The following is a 22,697-nucleotide window of genomic DNA, read 5'->3' on the forward strand; positions in this document are numbered from 1 at the left end:
GGTGGATAGAAGGAGTGCAAGAGTGTGTACAGAGAAGAGGAGAGAACTGGGCAAGAGTGAAGGGGGAGAAGTGGTGGGAAGACAAGAGAAATTGGAGAGGCTATGTTCCAAGCAGATGTGGCCAACAGCTCGAAACTGTATATGATGATGATGACGATGATTTCAAATTATTGATTGTGACTTGTTAGAATGTTATGTTCTTTTAAGGATGAGACATGTTATTCGTTGTTTAATGGTGTGGATTTTAATTCCTTGTTTATTAATGTTCTTTTTACAGGTATGTTACAGCGTAATACTGTATTTACATTGAAACTGTGTACGACAGACTTCAAAGCTTTTGGGTTACATTTAACTGAGTTGACACTGAAAAGTAGGGCTTCTTTCTTAACAAAACAATGCTGACAATAACATGAAAATTAATTCGGGTAGGAACCAAAACATTTCCAGGACAAATGACATCCCGCGTGGAACACTTTTACAAAATACCTAAAAATGCGGGATGGTTGGTCACCCTAGACACCGCTCTCTGGTAAGGTGGTATGTTAGATAAATACACATTTCCATAAGGTGGTTATCTCCAAGTCAGGATCATTGTTACAGTAGTATATTGTGTATTTATAAGGAAGCCTGTGGAAAATTAATATTTTCACCACTCGTTTCTGGACAACAAGTTTTCATGGCAGTTTTCTTGATGGAAACACTGTGCATGTTTATTTTAGATCAGATTGAAAGTTGATATTATGCTTCCACAAGACTATATTTTCTGACAGCATGAGAAGTGGTAAGACCCTTGTGATTATGAATACATTTTTTATTCCAGCCACCATTGGAACAGTTGGCTACAGTAGAGGAGACCGTGGTGCGAGATAAGGCCGTTGAATCCTTGCGGACTATTTCAGCACAGCACAGTCCAGCTGACCTAGAAGCACATTTTGTTCCTCTAGTTCAGCGTCTGGCTTCAGGTGACTGGTTTACATCTCGCACATCATCTTGTGGTCTATTCAGTGTTTGTTACCCACGAGTCAGCCCGGCTGTTAAAGGTAAGACTAAACATTAAGTAATCTCTGCTGAAAATTCAAAGAAGTAGGTTATTTCTATTGCTTAATCAAATTAAAAATATCAGTTTATTGTATTAATTTTATGTTTATAGGTTACTTCAGGCTTTCATAGTCCAGAAAGTTATACAAATTCATGTGGTAATTTTCTGTTAAAGTGTATACTGTCAATGTTTCTGTCAATTCATCCATAACTCAATATAATACAGCAGAATACAGAGAGCTCAAAGGATTTTGATAAGTATTCAAAAATATCCAAAACATTAATGACCATTGTTATAAATGTTCAGCTGGGGTTGGCGGCAGGAAAGGCATTTGGCTGTAAGACTGGGCTAAATCAACATTGGTTTCAACCCTAAATAACTGGGAAAAGGCAAAGATGATTAGGAACGATCAACTAATTGACACACCCAAAGTCAATAATATTAACTATGATCTGATTGGAGCTTTCACAGCTTGGAATGATGGACATGTAGAATTTTGGGTTTATAGCCTATCAGGTGATAAGAGAGAAATTTCAGAGAGAGCAGACTTTTGTAGCATTAAAGTAATAAATGTATCTCTGCTAAGAATTCAAAGAAGCAGTTACTTTTATTGCTTAACACGCTTAGGACAAAGCCCATATTTTGTAGTTGTCCCTAGAAATTAGGAAAACTTTCTGATTTTCAAAAATTTCCTCTATTCCCATTCAATTGATCTTGTGTGATACTTTATCTGAAAGGTACAGTCTTCTATATTTTTATCCCATTTACTGCGTTTCGATATTCTTAATAGTGTATTAGAATCACTATGTTCTATCATTATGTAAACCCCCCAAAAAAGTACAGATTGTGAAAGTAATGCAATCTATGTATTAACTTATGATAAGCTACCTACTAATTCACAAGCTATTCCCTATCTGCATGGAGGCAGTAGAATACATCCACTGTATCTCCTGCCTGTTGTGAGAGGGTTCTAAAAGGGAAACCCAAGTACTTCTCGACTTCGGTTGGCGACTGTAGGGCTGTAGCTGAGTCTGGCATGGTTCCTACTTTTTCCAGACTCCATACTTCAGTCTTTGCAATCCGACCTTCCTTGGTCAACTCTTACTCTCTTCAGATCCCAACTGTACTAGGTTTGCGAGACCTAGGGAATCTTTCCTTTTCATGACGTTTGTGGCCCATTCCTTTCTTTTGCCAATACCTTTTCTTTGATGAAGTGTAGGACCTCTCCCTTTTTTCCCTTCTGATTAATGTTGAGTTGAGAATTTTGAAATCCAACCAAATTTTTTTCTCCATTCTTTTGACATTGTAAACATGTACCCTAGTATTCCAATTTCCAAATTATTCCTCATAATAAACAACAACCTAAACAAATTCAGTAACCTAAGTAAACTTGAAATTCAAGATTTCATGTCTATTTTAAAATTAGTTCTCAACAATAATTATTTTACCTTTGACAACACCATTTATCAACAAGATGGCTTGGCTATGGGCTCACCAGCTTCTGGCATTCTTGCTGAAATTTACCTCGACTTCTTAGAAAACACAAAAATTAATAATAATAATAATAACATACATACATACATTATCATTATAGACTGTTATGCCTTTCAGAATAATAATTTCTCCAACATCCTCTTTTGGGCCAGATATGTCGATGACACATTAGTAATTTTAAATGAGGAATCAACCAACGCAGCCTCTACACTTCATCTCAACAACTTAGACTCTATCATTAAATTCACCCTCGAATCAGAACACAACCAAACTCTTAATTTTCTAGACCTAACTATCACTAGACATCCTTCTTCTTTATCTTACAAAATTTTCAGAAAACCAACCCAAACAGCAACCACAATACGCCAAGATTCTTTGCACCCTCCAGCTCATAAACGTGCTACTTATAACAGCTTAATTTTTCGTGCCTTCAACATCCCTATGTCCAAAAAAGATTTAAATAACGAATTAAACACCATCCGCAACATCGCTAAATTCAATGGCTTTAACAACTCCTTCATAAACCGCATCATCAACAAATAAAACACCGTCCAAAAACCACTTTATCTAAAGACACAATAAAACCAACTGCTTTTTCCACCTTCACTTTCACTCAGGATGCTTATAAAATAACTAATATTTTTAAAAACATAACATGAAAATTTCTTTTAGAACGAACAATGGAAATCTTGATATCTTACACAACTCTAAACCTCTAAATAAGTCTAATGCTTTTTCTAAATCTGGTGTATACAGATTCAAATGCAACAACTGCAATTCCTCCTACATCGGACAGACTGGCCGCAACTTCAATATCAGATACTCTGAACATATCAACGCCATTAAATACAACGGATTCTCCGCCATAGGACAACACATACAAGACTCCAAGCATAGTTTCACCAATATTGACAATGACATGAGAATACTTAATATCATTAACAAAGGCCCCCTCTTAAACATTACTGAAAATTGCTTTATCCACCTTGACCAGTACTTCAACCCTAATTTCAATTTAAACGACATTTTTGAAAAACCCAACATCCTTTTCGACTTCCTAATTCTTCTTCTCAAAAATTCCAAATTCCAAAACCCCAATTCTATTTTCCATGCCTTACAAAGTTCCTACCCACATTTTCTACCTCCAATAACCCACCCTCCTAACCCACCCTAAACTACCCCTCCTTCATTTCCCTATCTTATCCTTCCTCAACACCATTTAACTTCAATTTCTTTTATTCTTCTCTTATTTCACTAGCATTCTTCCTCTATTAATTTATTCTACCTTTTCTAATAAAAAAAAACCCCACCCTACCTTCATTTCGGTTTCTCCTCATTCAAATTTTAACTCTTGTCTTGCGCCAACTTCGACTACTTCAATCATGACCTAAATTTTTTCATTTAAAAAAATAGCGCACTGTGCATGTATGTTTTCATTTGTTTTCCGATATTGCGCTTTTTACTATATTTTTTTCTCTTTACAATTGTTTTTTCAAGTCAACTGTTTTCCAAGAACTCAGCAGGAGCACAATTACTCATTCAATTATACTGAATTGTGTTGTATATATCTATATATACGTACTTAACTTCCCGCAACCGAGGCAAATACTGGATCTTCAGGATATTCTCCATTCTACTTTGGTGTTCGAGACCACAGCGCATGACCTTGAGTGTGCTGCGCTGATCACCGGAAGCTGGCAGTTTGCTTCTGTAAATCTATTCGACTTCAACATATTTATAGATCTTCATATGTTGTTCGATAGTGTTGTGACTTTGTACGTGACGGTGTGTAAAAACTGACTCATTTGACCGTTCTCCACTGTTCATAAACATTGTGAGGCTTTACCTATCATTGCGTGTGCCATACTACCATTTATAATATTACGTACTGTTTTCTTTTAAGTGACTCACAGTTTCTACCCCCATCATCATTTTATACTTCATCTTATACCGATCCAGAGTTCACTTAATCTTTTTCATATGCATTGTTTTTCAAGTTTTTTATGTTTTGAACGGCTGACGATGACCTGGACTAGGGTCGAAACCGGTCCCATTTCTAATTACTATTAAATAAGAATGTAATCACTACATTTCTTTCTCTTATGTATTGAATAGGTTGAACCTCTTTTTCAATTATTCAATTTTAACGTTAATACTTTCAATACGGAACAATGAAATTTTTATCTTTATGGAAGTTCGGCGAGGTGGGGGCCGAAAATTACTCGAAGACGGAGGGGCCTCCTTAGTGATGCGTAAGGTGTCGGCATACCGCACTCCTTCAGCTGAGACAGCCATAGCCTGTAGTTCAGCAAAAGTTTGAGGAGGGGACGCAAAACACAGATATGACTTGTAGGGTGGTGAAATCACTTCCACAATGGCCTGCACAATTTGATCTTCTGGGAAATGAAGAGCAAATACCCTAGTGTAGAACTTAATGTCCTGATGAAGTCGGCAAGATTTTCGTCCATTCGCTGTACTCGGTAATAGTACTTTTGTATAAGTGATGACCTTGCTCGAGCCGGAATGAAATTAGCTAGCAGATGGGCGTGGAAGTCTTCTTTTGATTATTGTTCAGCTATTGCTCTATCTTGTCCGAGAGGACACCCAGGGGGTAAGGCTAAATAATCTGAAGAATTTGAGAAGGAGAAAGAGAAAACACTAGAGCATGATCCTCAAACTCAACTAAAAATCTTAAAAATGAAATGACATCACTAGTAGAATTAATGGAAAAGTTAGATATATATACCTAAGCAACATCGCCAAAGGATGAGGCAAACTACTGAACCCAGGAGACATAGTAGGTAACAGCCTAGATGGTGAGGAGGCTTCAGAGACAGCATTGTTCAAAACGAATGGCGGGATGGATGTACGACTCTGATTCATTTCCTAATGGGGCAGAAGTTTGTTGAGTAGCTATAGATTTTCTACCTTCTTCCCCCTTGAAAGAATCCTCCTCATTAGCTATGTTTACCACAGGGGGCTGGTCGGTTTTGGGAGCAGCTGCCCCAGTTAACAATTGACTAACCTTACTGGACATTTTTGATAGATGATCAACCAAATTACTCGCCTCCTTGGCATGATTTTCCTTTAGTTTTAGAGACAATAGGTCGCTCACCCTGTTATAAAAATGGAACAATCTTGCCTGCACTCTCTTAAGTTGATGGGGCAATGGATCACTAACTTCAAAAAAACTAACTACCGATGCTAGTTCAGTAGTGTTGTCCATGATCGTGGAGAGAGCCTCATCAATATCTTTCTCTCCCAAAGTTGGGATGCTAATTGGCAATTCAAGGGATTCCTTAAGCTTGGTGGTATCGGCTGCAACTGTGCCTCCAGATTGAACATTTCTGATAGGTAATTCATAGATCAATTCCTCCTTGCGCAAGTAGCCGGGATGGAGGACTTCACGAGGGCCAGACATGATGACAGAAATTTACAAGTTTAGGAAATAGGAAAAGAAAATTCCAGCGGCTGAGAAAATTGTTAGAGTACCAGTTGAATATGTTTCGCTGACAAAAAGGGGCTTAATTGAGACCCATTCAACCACGCTCTGCTACCACTTTTTACGGGGTTACCCGTGGACGCAGGGGTGAAATAAGTTGTCAGGGTGAACGGGTCTAACTACAAAGCCAAGGATGGAATTTAAATAAAACTTTAACAAAGGTTATATTTTCTTTTTTCAAAAATCAACGAATAACAATGTAACAGGTCCCATAGGCAAGTTAGAAATGAGTCAAGTAAAATACAAGGTAGTGAATTCTACAAGTACTGGGCTTCAAGCCCCTCGCGTACATTTCCTGAGCTACACGCTCAAATTTACAAAGATCATAACTTGACTTAAGGGCAGAAATCCCTTTATACATGGAGCCCTTGCTCCAGCAATTACAATATCAGGCCTCCCAGAGGCACTTTTACAACACTTGAAAAGAGCTGACACGCTCTCAGTTTTTCAAGCCTATTCAAGACGATATCAGACTTTACAATTACTTGCCATCAAGGCACAACTTACACAAATGAAACGGGTTAAATAAATTGGCCCGAAACACCAAGTTGAATGGAGGCGTGTACTTGCACTCCTAAACATGCATTCTTAAAACCTAAAAGGCACTAGGCAAATGAAACAGGGGCTATTCCCAAACTATGGAGGTGACCCGTATAAGAAAGAAATTTAAAACATTAAGGAAGAGGAAAAACCCCCCACCAAAACATAGTCACCTCAAACCAAAATGAAGGGGAGCTCGAGAGGGTGCATCACTCTCTATCCCCGAATTACGGTTACAGATGAAGTTTTTACATAAGCTGGCAGAAAATTACATTTTTAGGTTACATGGTAAAAGATTCGGACCTTTCCCGCGGGTTAAACTGCTGAGCTAGCAAGAAATAAAGATGTTAAACGGCCATTACCTTGCTGAAGAACTGCTGCCTGATGAAAGAGGCACCACCCGCCTCCTGCTTCACGTACACTCAGATGTTGATCAAATGGCCAAGAGACGTGAAAATCAGCAGTTTATTAACCCTCGGGCAATGTTCTAGACCTTTCATGAATAATCAAGCCACACCCTCTCACTTTTATTGGCTAGCTTAAAGTTACACACCAAATCGAAGAAAAAGCCTGTGATAGGCTGAAAGTTAATTACAGAAATTAGGGATTGGCTGAATTCAAACCTGGCGGAAAGAAAAGATCAATATTGCCAACCAACAAATGAATGAACATAATTTAGTAAAGAACAAACTAAAGAATACAAAATTTTTCAAAAAGGGTTCCTTCACTTCGCACCAGGGTGCATGATGATGGTTTTTGTAATGACATCTGTTGCAGAGAGTCCAAACTTCTTGATGAATGGTAAACAAAACGCGTAGAATTTTATACAGTACTGCAAACTTCGCAATCACAAAATTAAGTAGGGGGCATCTTCTGAGGAAAAGTTTCAGTAGATCTAGTTCCAAGTTCTGTGTTTCTACTGTAGAGGAGTTATAATTGGCGCAAGATAATGTGCGGCGTAGAGGTGTACCGCCCGGTACAATTTCCACTCATATTTCATCCATCCCTGCTGCTTTTCCTGTTTTTATTATTTTAACAGCCATTTCCACCTCTGCCGTTCTAATAACACTCCCATTTCTGGGTCATCCTCATTTACCACTACACTTTATTATTATTTTTATTATTATTATTAACCACAGTTTCTAATAATCATAGTTCAGGGCCTTTTGATGTTGCTTTCACCTTCAGCTAATGCTCTTGTGCTGGTGAGGAGTTCTGCAAGCAGCCATTGAAGATGATCTGATTGATATTGTCTAGTTACATGCATCAGTAAAAGAAAATCTGATGTTACTGTAGCAGAAGAACCTTGTTATATTCTATTTGTATGTTATCATTGGTATTCTCTCTTTGATAGGCGATCTGAGAAATCATTTTCGTAACTTGTGCCAGGATGACACTCCTATGGTACGACGTGCTGCTGCAAGTAAACTGGGAGAATTTGCTAAAGTGGTTGAAGTGGAATACTTAAAATCAGACCTCATCCCTATGTTCGTAAATCTAGCTCAAGATGACCAGGTAAGAAGCATTTTTATGTATATAGCCTATACAGGTATTAAGTGGAATTTTGAGACTACTTCTATGGTTTGTGTTCATGTACATCTTAGCTACAACTCTGTTTTATGATTATCTGAGTACTGTATTTGAGCACGTTTTGAAGTGCATGCATTGAAATGGTCATCTCTCTTTGTTCTTTCATTGCGGAGGGGGGCAGGATATATATTTGGTTTATCGTATGTAGGACGAATTATATGGGCTGATGATGACCTATATGTTAGGTCCCTTTACTCATAATAATCATCATAGGACAATTTACAAGATAATACAAATAGCAAGTTACAGAATCTAAACAGGAAAGGGCTTGAGCAACTAGTGTGGAAGTTCATTTGCACATATTTGAAGAGACTAAAATATAAATGTTATAAGAGAGATGATGAGAATAATAATAATTTTGTGTGGCTATTTCTAGGTGGGTGTAGCCCTTGTAAGGCAGACCCTCCGATGAGGGTGGGTAACATCTGCGATGTGTTATTGTAACTGCATGTTATTGTGGTGGAGGGTAGTGTTGTGCGAGTTGCAGGGATGTTGGGAGACAGCACAAACACCTAGTCCCCGAGCCAAGGGAATTAACCATTTAAGGTTAAAATCTCCAACCTGGTTGGGAATCTAACCCGGCACCCTTGTAATCAAAGGCCAGCATGCTAACCGTTTAGCCATGGAGCCGAACATAAGCGAGATAATGAAATGCTGAAGAAAAAACATTAGACTGAAATTCATGCTCAGAGTGGATTGCTTTTTTCTTTTGTCCCAACTTGTGACAGAACCAGTCTGCGATAATACAGCCAAATCTGGTTAGGACATTTTTGTGGGGACCAAGAATAGATAACGTCCTAAAGAGTGAATGTGCTAAAAAATGAAAAACAATTACGCTGTTAAATTTCAAGTTAAGTTTTAATGTAAAAGTTCTTATGATGAAAACAAAGACAGAAGTGTTTACGATTATAATTAATGAAATAAATAATGAAATAATATATTTTAAGAACACTAACAAAGCAAAACATCAAGGAAAAACTTCCTTACAGACGCCAACGGTACACATCGCTTACAGTTATTTTTAAAGTTTTCTAAGAAAACTTCCAACATCTTTGCGATTTGCACACGTTTCATGTGTGGATTAGCATCCGCTTTTGATTGCATTCAAATCAGGATTTCTAGATGGCCACTCCATTTGTTGCATGTGGTACTCTTGCAGGAACCTATGAACAATTTTGGCATTATTGTGCATGAATACTGCTTTTTCTCTGAGTTGCCTCATGCGAGAAATCACATGTAGCACTTTGATGTTACCATTGAATCATTGAGCAGTTAATGATTCTTTTCGAATGATCAGGAGCAGTTTTTAGGTCAAGATTTGCTCCTGCCTCCACAGAAACTGATCCACCTCCATGCGGAACAGTTATTTGTTTAGCTGTTGGATGAAATCTCTCCTCTCATTTTCTCCTGACCTGCAGATGACCATCTGAATGATATAACATGAAATGGGACTCCTCTTCGGGCAGTACAGGACTCCATTGTCTTAACTCCCAGTGCAGATGCTCTCTAGCAACCTGCACTGTCCTGCCTCAATGTCATCTCTCCAGCGCAGATAATTGAGTGGGTTGTCATGATCTTAAATTGGTCTGCGGAAGTCTGTTTGGTCACTAACTCTTACTCCAGGAGACTACTGTCGGTCCACCTATAATGCTCGTGCTTCATAATGAAAATGTTAAATGAGGGACAGAACATACCACACCTAGGAACTATATGATAGAGTTTGTGGACACACAAAATGACCTTGCCTTGAGGTGGTTTTCATTTAGTGGTCCGCTCCAGGTCACCTGGCTACGCTTCCAGGCTCTGGAAAACGTTTTCACGGATACCAATTTGTATTCTGAGCAATCTTTAGCATTCTGGCGACGCACTTCTTGCCAGTAGTCTTTACGCAGTGTAAGTGCTTGAATGGCTACTTCAGATAACAACTTGTCTCCCCATTGCCAACCTTGGTCCTTGTAATCGCCTATGACTTGTAAATATACACTCCACACAGACCAATCTTTGCACACACTTTGGATTAAGGCACTTGCATCTCTCAACTGACCCTGACACCTCCCAAACATCTGCATGACTGTGAAGCCTTGTTTTATTTGAACAGGATGTGTTACTGCCCTAATAGGTCAATCCCCATCTCACTATGCATTCGTACAATGTATACTAATCGCCACGTAACGAAATACCCCAGAAAGTAAATATCGCCGCCCGATGCTCTTCTTTTCTCTTTTTTGTAATGGCTGATCACTGCTGCCAACCTGCCTGGTTACATATTAAAATCACCAGACATAACCATAACAAACTAACCTCAATGTAAACACCGATAATAAATGTTTCCCTACCCTAGTAAATGATAAAAGTTAAGATGAAATAAATCAAGATATTCATAATTAAGTCGGTTTCCACGCTCAATGAGAAATTAAGGAAATAAACACCCTTTCTCACTCAAATTAATGTTACATATATCTGTCTTTATTTTGATATGCAGTAGGCGTACTATAACCATATTCTTGAAAAGAGGGGCGTGTTAAACGATGCAATTTGTTTAATAAGTCTTTGCAGTGTGATTTTCGAAAGTCCAATGACTTCCCTTTCTTTTGCGCGAACATTTCCTTCTCTCTTCAATACCGGTAACTAGTAGCCTAAGGAGAGAGATTGGGCATATTTTCAGCCTGCAGGCTGGTTATATCTTCACGGTTATCAGGAAACGTATAGGAATACTAATGTGCCAAGCTACGTGAACGGAAATTAGGTCAGCTTTCAAGCTCACTGCAGAATTGAATATTAGTTCTATCTACTTCTATCGTTTTCACATACACCGAGGTGCCAGTATTTCGTCCCGCAAGAGTTCTTTATGTACCAGTAGATCTAGACATGAGGCTGGAGTATTTGAGCACTTTCAAATACCGTACCGCCGAACTCGAATCCGCCAGCCTGAGCTAGTCATACATTCTCTCCTTCACTCGCTTAAATTAATGTTAAACATTTCCTGCCTTTATTCTGATGTATGCATTACTATAACTGCATTCTTAAAGGAAGGGGGAAGGGAATATAGATTGTATAATTCATTGCGATTTCTGCAAGTTCAAGGACTTACCACATAAGACATATGTCCTTCCTTTTAATAATAATGCTAACAGCTTTACATCCCACTAAGAACTTTTACGGTTTTCGGCATTTGGCATTTTAAACATATTTTCAGCTTACAAGTTGGTGTATCTTGCCATTAGCTTCGTATCACTACGACTGATACCTTCTTCGTCGTCTTCCTGTTTCAATTGCTCGTAGCAATGTACAAGCATTTCTTGACCTGATGCTTGTAAAGGACGTAACCTTGGTTTCCTTTTCGGAGGAGTTTTTGCAGATTTTTCTTCCTTCTTAGACATCCCAATCGAATTCTGTTCGTATAAGTATGGGACGAAATAGGAACGTAATTAATAAAATGATGTGCTCATCATTTCACACAAACTATGTTATTAAATGCATTATCCGAACATGCCACAATTCTACTTACCTGGTATTAGCCAAATAGATTTACAATCCCACAGAAAAAGAAAATATGCTTTAAATATTCTCGCAAATGTATCGCTAGTGACTTTCAAGGCAATGCGGTGGCAACACGCAATTCACGCTAGAACAGTGACTGAACGTTGCCAACGTGCCAGATTAACGGTAACAGTAAGACGTCGTATCGGCAAGTAGGGTCCCTAAACTGTATGGTTACCGACACTGAAAAAGACCCAACAGCAAGAAAAGTACCTATAAATCAATACCTTAATATTACAGGGGAGAAAGGGTAAGGTTGCACCCTTAGGGTACGTCCTTACACGCCCGGGACTTTAGTTAAGAACTTCTGAAGACATGACCAACTATTTTTTGAGCAGTAAATATTAATTTCGAGTATACCTAAATTACAATGTGCCAAAAGCGTTGGCCATGCAGTTAGGGTAGCTGTGAGCTTGCAATCGGTAGATAGTGGGTTCGAATTCTATTGTCGGCAGTCCTAAAGATGGTTTTACGTTTTACACACCAAGGAAATGCTGGGGCAGTACCTTAATTAAGGCTGTGACTGTAACCTTTGCAGTCCTAGTCCATTCCCATCCTTGCATCACTGAAAATCTTCAATGTGTTCATGCAAGATTAAATCCCTTGCAAAAAAAAAAAAAGTAATGTGTCAAATATACCTTTTCAAAGTTTAGGCCAGTGCTTCATAATGAAAATCTTGAATGAGGGACAGAACATACCACACCTATAGTTCCGTTTTTATGAGTTTCGACTTGACAGTTAGCCGGAAGTCAGCCGTTGGTGCCAAATTGCTACGAATACAAACAGCTGATTTACGATACACAAACACGAACAGAAATGTAAATAGTGGAATATAAGTCCGTAATCAGTTATTCTTTGTAGCAACATACTGATTCACATAAGATCAATAATACACAACACATTTAGGATAAGGCTACAAGATAAAAATATGTCAATGCTCGAACAGATAAAATGTAAGAAAATTAAATTAAATTTCTACTCACCATATAGAAGATCTCACGTTGCTGTTAGATTCAGTTTCCCGTAACGAAGGAAATAATCCTACAAAGCGAATATACCACTCATTTCTCAGTCACTATCGGCATTGTCAACGTCTGTTGAGGTTTCACTCTCGCTTGACCCTAAAGAGATAATAAAGTCTTAAACATAATCATCTGAACTACTTTATGCCCGTTCCTTCTGGCTATCCACCACATAAACTGGGTACTGGGGATTGTTTTGTTTCAAGAGATGCATAAGATCTCCCTTCCCCATGTCACCGCGAACCAAAATATTGTGCTCTTACAAACATTTAATTAACTCATTCTTTCTAGCCGCCATTGATGGTGCTTTGTCAAGAATGACTCCCTAACATTACAAACAATTTCCCGGGCCTGGCTTCTTAGTGGAGTACCGCGTCCGAAGGGCTTTCTTCTCTTGGGAGCTTCATCCTTAGACGTAGGCGTCGACATGACAAAACATCAAATTCACACATGGGCCTAAAATTAACCTACTGTATAACTACTGAACGAAATATTAAACTAAGCTACTATATAAAATATATCACCTGTTACACACTAATTACTACAATATAACGCGCTATACTATTAAAAATACTAAACAATACATTTATAAACTCTACACTACGAAGTATAAACGAACAACCACCTAGCACAAAGACACACAAAGACCGCGAAAAGAACTGAGCACAATACAACACACAGCTGATAGCACGTGGTTACAGTAAACAACAGATCGACAACACTGTTAACCAGAACTGGAGTCTAAGGCGCTCTATCGGAACGATCGACTGCCTATGATTGGCTGTTGATTAATTCACTTACCATCCGCCAAAAGGCAGCGCTCAAACGTCAAGTCGAAACTCATAATAATCGAACTATAGAAGCTATATGATAGCTTGTGAATTTGTTAGTGGGTAAGATTAACCTAGGTAATATGTAGCTTTTATCACACTGTATTGAGCATTAACATAGCAAGAATTATGTTGAAAGTACTTCCTCTTTTCTAATTTTATGTGTCGGTGCAACGTAAAGCCCATAGCAAAAAAAAATTCTATTTTATATAGTGATAGAGGACATGTTACAGTAAAACCTTGTTAATTCGAAGTCGTTGGGACGCACAAATCGGACTTCGAGTTAGGTGTTTTCGAATTAACCGCCAACGCATACTTCGGAAATGCCAACCCTTGCGGCGTCACAATATATTCTAAGACCCGTTACTGCATGCAATTAACCTTGATTCACTGTTTAAAGCTCCCAAGTGCCATGGAAAAAACAATTTCCAAAATGTATCCAACAAGGTGCATGTACAGTATTCAAAGAATGCACTTGGATAACTCACCGGCAAACATAACCTCATGCAATGAAATAGAGAGAAAGAAAAAAAATTCAAAGACGAGGAGAAATCTATACTGGCTCCCCTGTGCAAGTGCTTTATTCATTGGATTAGTGTACTGTATGCATTTTAGATGCTTTTGCTTGCACAGAATGTACCTAATGCCGTTAAAACATCGCGGCTTATCGAACTTTCCTATGGCGAGGGGGGGAAAGTCTCTCGCTTCCGTCCACATTACAACAGTGCAGTGACTATACTTGTACGATTTCCCGCCATGGCACTTCTAAGGCCCATTAATGCATGCAATCATCTTGATTCTCAGTTTAAACTTTTCAAATGCCATGGAAAACACAATTTCAGAAATTTATCCAACAAGGTGCATTTACATTATTCAAAAAATGCTCTTGTATAAAACAATGACAAACATAATCTCACGCAACGAAAGGAAGAAAACACGATTCAAAGACGAGGAAAAATTATGCTGGCTCCCCTGTGCAAATGCTTTACTTTGTATCTTTTGGAGGACTGTACTGTCTGCATTTTTAGATACCCTATACTGGCATGGAAAGTGCCCGACTCTCTTAAAACATCGTGGATTTTTGAACTATCCTATGACAGGGGAAGGAAGTCTCTCGCTTCCATGTGCAGTGTGCACTGCATAGCAACACAGTACATATCTGGGCTGACAATTCTCTCCTTTAAAACCATAAGTCCATTTGGAATCAGCATTTAAACAAATAAAACAAACAAACAATGCAGTTTCATCGGCATTGACAATATAGTTTGGTGCGTACAAATTGATTGTATGCTATAAGTCACGCTTTTTCGCCAACTGTCGGCATCGCCAGTTTTCGCGGATTCTACCTCTCCACACACTGCCTGGTACGGATATTATTGCGTCCTAAAAACGCCCAATACAAAATAATTACGATTCCGCTCGAACATAGCAGTAATGAAGCACACTGTAGACACTACGAAGTAGGTGAAAGTGCGCAAAGTTACCCCTTCACGTTCCAGAAGACGCGTTCATTCATGACGCAGTGAAATTATTACTCTGTAAATTACTATTTTTTTCAAAATGTAAAGGCAGTTTCGAATTAAAAGTCTGAATTTCAGTAACGGGACAGACATTATTCTTCGAATTACGAATTATCCGTATTTCGAATTAAACGATTTAAATAACATGCAAAACCGAACCTCGTGTTTCCGGGAACGAGAGCTGCTTCGAATTGGGCGAGATTTTGAATTATCGAGGTTCTACTGTATTACTTGTACTACACAATATTCACTATAAGACATACAGTAAAACCTCGTTAATTCGAAGTTGTTGGGACTCAAAAATTGGACTTCGAATTACGTGATTTCGAATTAACCGTCAATTCGCAATTCAGAAGTACCAACCCTTGCCGCGTTACAAAATATTCTAAGGCCCGTAACTGCATGCAGTTAACCTTGATTCACAGTTTAAACCTTTCAAATGCCATGAAAAAAGAAATATTTCCAAAATTTATCCAAAAATGTGCATTTACAGTATTCAAATAATGCACTTGCATATCACTGGCAAATATAACCTCACGCAATGAAAGAAAGAAAAAAAAAAAGCACGATTCAAAGACGAGGAGAAATCTATGCTGGCTCCCATGTGCAAGTGGTTTATTCATTGGAGTACTATACTGTATGCATTTTAGATGCCTTGTATTTACACAGAAAGTACCCGATGCCCTTAAAATCAAACTTTCCTATGACTAACCTTGTACGATTTCCCGCTATGGCACTTCTCTCGTACTTCAGAAATGTAAACACTTGCCGCCTCACAAAGTATTCTAAGACCCATTAATACATGCAATCACCTCGATTCACAGTTTAAACCTTTCCAATGCCATGGAAAACCTATTTCCGAAATGTATCCAACAAGGTGCATTTACAATGTTCAAATAATGCACTTGGATAAATCACTGACGAACATAACCTCACGCAACGAAAGAAAAAAATCACACAATTCAAAGACGAGGATAAATTATGCTGGTTCTCCTGTGCAAATGCATTATTTTTTGGATATCTGTACTGTTTGCATTTTTAGATGCTTTGTACTGGGATGGAAAGTGCCCGGCGCCCTTAAAACATTGTAGCTTATCGAACTTTTCTATGACGAGGGGATAAAGTTTCTCGCTTCCATGTGCATTGCAATTGCAACACACTACAATGACCATCAACCCCGACCCTTGTACGATTCTCCGGCTGGCACTTTCTCCTTTAAGACCGTTTGGGCTCGCATTAAAATAAAGCAATGCAGTTTCATAGGCAATGACAGTATTGTTCGGTGCCTACGAATTTATTATATGAGCCACGCTTTTTCGTTAACTGTCGGCATCGCCAGTGTTCGCGCATTCTGTTTTCCCGCACACAGCTTGTTGCGTGATATTACGGCGTTCCTTAAAAGGTTGAATACAAAAGAATTCAGATTTCATTCAACTTGGCAATCATAAAGCGCACTGTAGACACACCGAAGTGAGTGTAAGTGCGGAAAGCTACCCCTCTACGTTCCGCAACACGCGTTCTATTATGACGCGGATAAATTTCGAGTTGAAATTACTCTGTAACATACTATTGTTTTAAAATGTAAAGGCAGTTTCGAATTAAAAGTCTGAATTTCGGTAATGGGGTCGACAATGTACTTCGAATTACGAATTATCCGTATTTCGAATTAAACAATTTAAATAACATGCAAAACTGTATCTCATGTTTCCGGGAATGAGAGCTTCTTCGAATTACGTGGGATTTTGAATTAACCGATTTCGAATTATCGAGGTTCTACTGTACTAATTGTTTGAAAACTGTCTTTGTGTGTTTGTGTAGCTTAAATAAATATATCGAAAACTAAATATTGCACATTATAAACTTCATATTAGAGCCTGTATTGTCAGAGTATCAACTTGTGAAAATTTGAATTTATAATTCCACCTTTACAATACTGTAATTGTCTTTATTAAAAAGACTACATTAAATTATACTCGTGAAACATGTTTCGTCCTTTTATGGGACACCTTCAGTCACAAATACAAAACATTAGAAATAAGGCGAAGACATATTGAAATAAGTGAATAAAAAGTCTTTGTAACCTGTGACGCGGCATGATGGCGTCTTGTCATTCTTCAATGTTAAAATGGTGTGGCGTGAAGATATGAAGCATGAAATCCAATTAAGGACGGGCAAGGAGGTGAGTGACTGGATGGGCACTTAGTTCATATTTTAATTGAACTTGTTACTCAATTCTTTCATGTTTTTCTTTTTAGGCCCCTTTTGTCAACACATAATCAACTTGCATCATTAATATAACTCCACCTTTTAATCAAGAAAGCTATTTTAATGTGGCATTACCACCACACTGTTTTATGTTCAATATGCATATAATTTTATTCGCACAGCCACTCACATTGTTTTATAATTTAAAATTTGTTGTTTTGAACAACAATTTAGTCTGTGATTTTAATTGGATTTCATGCTTCATACCTTCACGCCACACTATTTTAACATTGAAGATTGACAAGACGCCATCACGTGTCCGGGCCCTATTTTTAATGTTTTTGTATTTGTGACTGAAGATGTCCCATAAGAAGACGAAACATGTTTCACGAGTATAATTTAATGTAGTCTTTTTAATAAAGGCAATTACAGTATTGTAAAGGTGGAATTATAAATTCAAATTTTCACAAGTTGAACTGTAAATATTGCAATACAATCTGTAATAATAAAAGGACATGTTTTTGTGTGTCCACGATGCCCAGCCAAATCTACAGCATGCAGATATCTGAAATTTTCAACGTAGGTAGATGGGGGTCCAAATGCAATTCTAAGCCGAATTTGTAATTTTCGCTTTTGTTGAGTTATTAACGAAAAACCGTTGGAAAACGTGTTAGGATATGACAATCCAACATGCTGCCACCAGGATTAAAACATAAATTCACTGTCACTAGGCAGCGTACATACGATACATAGAGAACACAAGTCAAGGAGGAGTTTTAAGTCCGTGGCATACGGAGCCATTTTTGGGCCCTGACACAAGGAGCCATATTCAGTATTAATATCCGGAACTGTTCGTGTGTGTGTGTGTGTGTGTGTGTGTGATTACCAGCCAAATCTACAGCAAGCAAAGATCTGAAGTTTTTAACAGTTGAATTTTTATATGGGTAAGAAAACCTGCCTTAATTATTTTAATATTTTTTATTGTTTCACTTATTTCATATTTACCTGATATTCATTTCGTTAATTTATCTTTTAGTTGCAATGACACTTTAAATAAACACTTCGAATTGCATGTAAGGATATTCATTTCACTCAATTTTCTAGCATGGCTGTGTCAAAACACAATGTGCTGTGATTCAGAACATCTCTTTGGATATACCGTTTCAGTTTAGACGTCTGCAGTTCCTTGTTCGGTTGGGTTTCACTATGTGCATCAACAGGGCACAAGGACAATCGCTTAAAGTTATAGGACTTTGGAAACCTTGCTTCTCTTATGGTCAGATGTATGATGGCGGTTCAAGAGTTGGAAAGGCTAAATACTTCATACATCTTAGCTCCAAATGGAAGGGCATTAGACAGGCCCTATAGTTTCTCTAGTAGCTCTAATTAGTCTAATATGTTATTTTATATTGTTTTAATATTATTTTTACCAACCACCAATCTGGTTTCTTAAGCATTGAAAGTAACAATATACGAGGTGTGTTCAAAAAAAGACCGAACTTTGTAAATTGCGCGCAAACCACAACATTGAGCGAGTTGTGACTGTGGCGGCGCCTAGCGGCAACTTCTGACAACAGACCGCTGCTTTCCGCATTCCATTGCCTGCATTATCAGTTGAGTTAGAGCCTCTGAAGTGATTACGTGTGTCACATGTTCGTCGAATTCTGTAATGAAACAGCTTGAGGAACAACGCGTGTGCGTGAAGTTCTGCTTCAAAGTTGGGAAAACATTTGTGGAAACACTGCAGATGAGACGTGGGAGTACGGTTACGATGTCGAAACCAAAAGGCAATCATCACAGTGGGTGGGGAAAGGTTCTCCTCGACCGAAAAAAGCACGAATGAGTCGTTCAAACATCAAGGTGATGCTGATTGTGTTTTTTAATTGGAAAGGCATTATCCATCACGAGTTTGTACCCCGAGGCCAGACAGTGAACAAAGAACTGTACCAGAATGTTTTAACGCATTTGAGAGATGCTGTGCGCAGGAAGAGGCCTGAACTGTGGGAAAACAAATCCTGGATGTTGCACCATGACAATGCGCCAGCACATGCCTCTCTCTCGGTCCGCAGTTATCTGGCAAAACACCAAATTCCTGTTGTGCCCCATCCGCCCTATTCTCCCGACTTGGCTCCAGCAGACCTTTTCTTATTCCCCAAATTGAAAACCACCTTGAAAGGACATCGTTTCCAAGACATTGAAGAGATCAAGGAGAATGCGACGAGGCAACTTCGCGCCATCAAAGAAAGTGCATTCCAGGAAGCATTCCAAAAGTGGAAGAAACGTTGGCAACACGCTGTTGATAGTGCAGGGGACTGTTTTGAAGGGGACAGTCTGTGAAATGATGTAAGCTACATAATAAAGTTTTTCTAGCCACAGTTCGGTCTTTTTTTTGAACACACCTCGTAATTAAAAATAATGTAATTTATGTAAAAAAAAAATAAATGTGTTTTTGTAAATGTTTGTTTTATTTTGCTTTTAAATAAATGGTTTAAAAATATAACAGTTGAAGTAATAAATGCGGGAGAAGCCGTGGATGCATGTTAGTAAAATATCCTTGGCTGAATGGTCAGCGCCGAGACCTTCGTTTCAGAGGTTCCTGAGTTTTATTCCCGGCTGAGTCAGGAATTTTAATTGTTTATGTCAGTTCAACTGGCTTGGGGACTGGGTGGTTTTGTTTGTCCCAATAGTCCACACAAATGACAACCGACCACCACAGAAACACACAGTAGTGAAGTTGGCATCAGGAGGGGCATTCGGCCGTAAAACAGAGCCAAATTAATCTGTGCGACAAAACTTGCACTTGTGACCACACACGAGTATGGGAAAAGCAGTAGGAGGAGGAAAATAATTCCCCCATCGTAAGCTTCATTGCCAATATTCTAGCAACGTTTCAAAATATAATGCTATGGTGTGCATTAGGTTGCCAATTAGTGAGCGTAGCCTACATACACATTTTTCTTGTGCAAATCAGTAACAAATTGGTCTATATTCAAAATTTTCTTCATAATTGCCTGTGAGATGTTGCACAGTGTTAGTTTTCTTACTAAAACTGAAGTTTTGTTCATACAAACTGTCTCGAAAGTCACTTATTCGAATAGCCTCTTTTTGATATCTGACAACTTCTCTTTTTTTCCCCCGAAATGTCCAACGGTTTTTGTTTGTTCAAGACAAGCTTTATTTTTCCTCCAATCATGTATTGTACCACATCTTTTAAGTACAAGTGCTGAGGAATGGTGCAAGTGGAGTTAATCACATATAATTACTTACAGGTAGCACCATTGCCTATAATCATGGATCAACCCCTAAGCAACTACTTATAAATTAACTTCTTACACTTCCTCATTTTACTTTGTTTCTGCGACGTGTTTGCCTCTTCACTAATGTGGAGGCCGTTGACCTAGATGTTGGGCCCCTTTAAACAAGTAATGTGGAGCTTTTCTTAGCTGTGAATGATCTATAATGAAACCTTTAGGTATCCTAAACATATGCTATTATTAGCTACTGACGCCGTACAAATGATGCGATATGTATGCAAACATATTTCTCAGTTGTGATAGGAACTGATTTGTCAACGGAGTGATCAGAAAAATACCTGTTTCCAGATTTCTGTATGTCAAGAGCACTGTACCTGCCCTGACACAAATAATACATGCTCCCTGACTTTTCCCTGCCAGTTGTTGAAAAAAAATATGGGGCGGTTATTTGTTTGTACATAGTATTTGAATACAGTAAGTCGAATATAAATGTAGAAGACGGTACCATTCAGGTGGTGCATCAAGGGTTAAGATCTGTTGAGTTGATACAGAGGAATTGTTTGAAAGTCATTAGTTTTTCTTTGTTTCTGTACAAAATATGGGCTTGGTTCTTACTGTCAAAGAACGTGAATGCCTGTTAGGGCTTGTGGGCGAGGTTAATATTTAAAGTCTGACAGTACTCTGGTTTTCAGAGGATATCTCTACCAGCAGTGTAGTTACACGTGCAGCAGCCCAATAGTTAAGTTTCTGTTTCCTTCTTCCTATCTAAATCTAAACATTGGTTAGATTTTATACCTTAGACCAGTAAAATTTCTGTACTGTATTTTTTTTAGGTTCTGTATGAATAAATTGATCACTTTTTCTGCTGTTTCTTGTGTAACATAAACATTATAGTGCCATTATTTTACAGTATTTTTTTAAAATTCCCACACAGGATTCAGTACGTTTACTTGCAGTGGAAGCCTGTGTTAGTATTGCATCCTTGCTCCAACAAGATGATGTGGAACAATTGGTTATGCCCACTCTTCGACAGTGTGCTGGAGACACTTCATGGAGGGTGCGCTATATGGTTGCAGATAAATTTACTGAGGTAGGAGCTATTGTTTTAGTCACAGAGATGGAGAATATGTGTTATTAGTGTTTGGATGTCTATGATATATAAAGTGTAATATATATTTCGTATGGAACATGTGATCTACATTATTTAACACAAATGTATGTAGTGAACTAAAAATGAATGTCAAGACTCTTCAGCCAGGAAAGCGTTGGCTACTAAATGTATGATTCGAAGCAGTGCATCGATTCATTCAAGTGTCCGAGTGAATCGATTCACAGGAACGGCGAGCTCACGGCATGCGATTCAGCTTACTCCCAGCAGACAGTGCTGAGTGGCGCACTCACTGGACGTTGACGTGGAGCTGAGCTTCCGTTGCAGCGAGACAGTGTTTCATGGCACATCGAAAGAATCGTGAATGAGCGCGGCTCAGTGAGACACAAGATATACACGGCTCCTTATCGGCTCACTGGACACTCACGTGTGGCGGTGAGTCGACCTTCCGCTGCAGCGAGACATACAGTGAGCCATGGCACACCGAAAGAATCATGAACGAGTACGGCTCAGTGAGACACAAGATACACACAGCTCCTTATAGGCACACTGGACAGTGGACACTGGCGGAGAGCCGGGCTTCCTCTGAAGCATTACGTACAGAGCCATGGTGCACTGAAAGAATCGTACGCTAAATGGATTCTCGAGCTCGGCTCATTGAAAATAATAAAAATAATACCCACTTGTATTCACTCCCCTCTTCTTACAGGGAGGTTTAAATAATAGATGGTTTTATTTTCAGTGTTAAAAAGGTAGTCAAAACATAATTCTAAAGTAGCTAGTAAGTAGGTAGGCCTATATTAAACTCAACTCTAGCCTGCCCTGTGACTATGAGTCATGCTCATGACCACTCAAAAGTAGCCGTTTTATATTGGGAAGAACAGCTCAGTATTGTCTCAGTTCGTATGTCACATTGTTGCACAAGACTTCAGTAATATGTGGACAGTAAGTGAGCCGACTGATGCAATAATTTAACCAACAGTACGTTGTATCAGAAAATCAGTGGGCTACTGTACACAAAATATGACGATTTAAAACAAATCCTCTGCTGCT

General features: G+C 38.6%; 1 protein-coding gene across 5 annotated transcripts in view; it reads left to right on the plus strand.

Moving 5' to 3' along the window:
* Nucleotides 1-22,697, plus strand: part of Pp2A-29B (Protein phosphatase PP2A regulatory subunit A) — a 177,085-nt gene that overhangs the window by 44,093 nt on the left and 110,295 nt on the right. For all 5 annotated transcript variants that reach the window (XM_067153738.2, XM_067153736.2, XM_067153739.2 and 2 more), the window contains 3 exons: nt 821-1,040; nt 7,930-8,090; nt 21,471-21,626. In XM_067153738.2, the coding sequence (XP_067009839.1) occupies nt 821-1,040; nt 7,930-8,090; nt 21,471-21,626 (537 nt within the window). The remainder of the gene's footprint in view (nt 1-820; nt 1,041-7,929; nt 8,091-21,470; nt 21,627-22,697) is intronic.

Source organism: Anabrus simplex, chromosome 9 (assembly GCF_040414725.1).
Source record: "Anabrus simplex isolate iqAnaSimp1 chromosome 9, ASM4041472v1, whole genome shotgun sequence".
Classification (NCBI taxonomy): domain Eukaryota; kingdom Metazoa; phylum Arthropoda; class Insecta; order Orthoptera; family Tettigoniidae; genus Anabrus; species Anabrus simplex.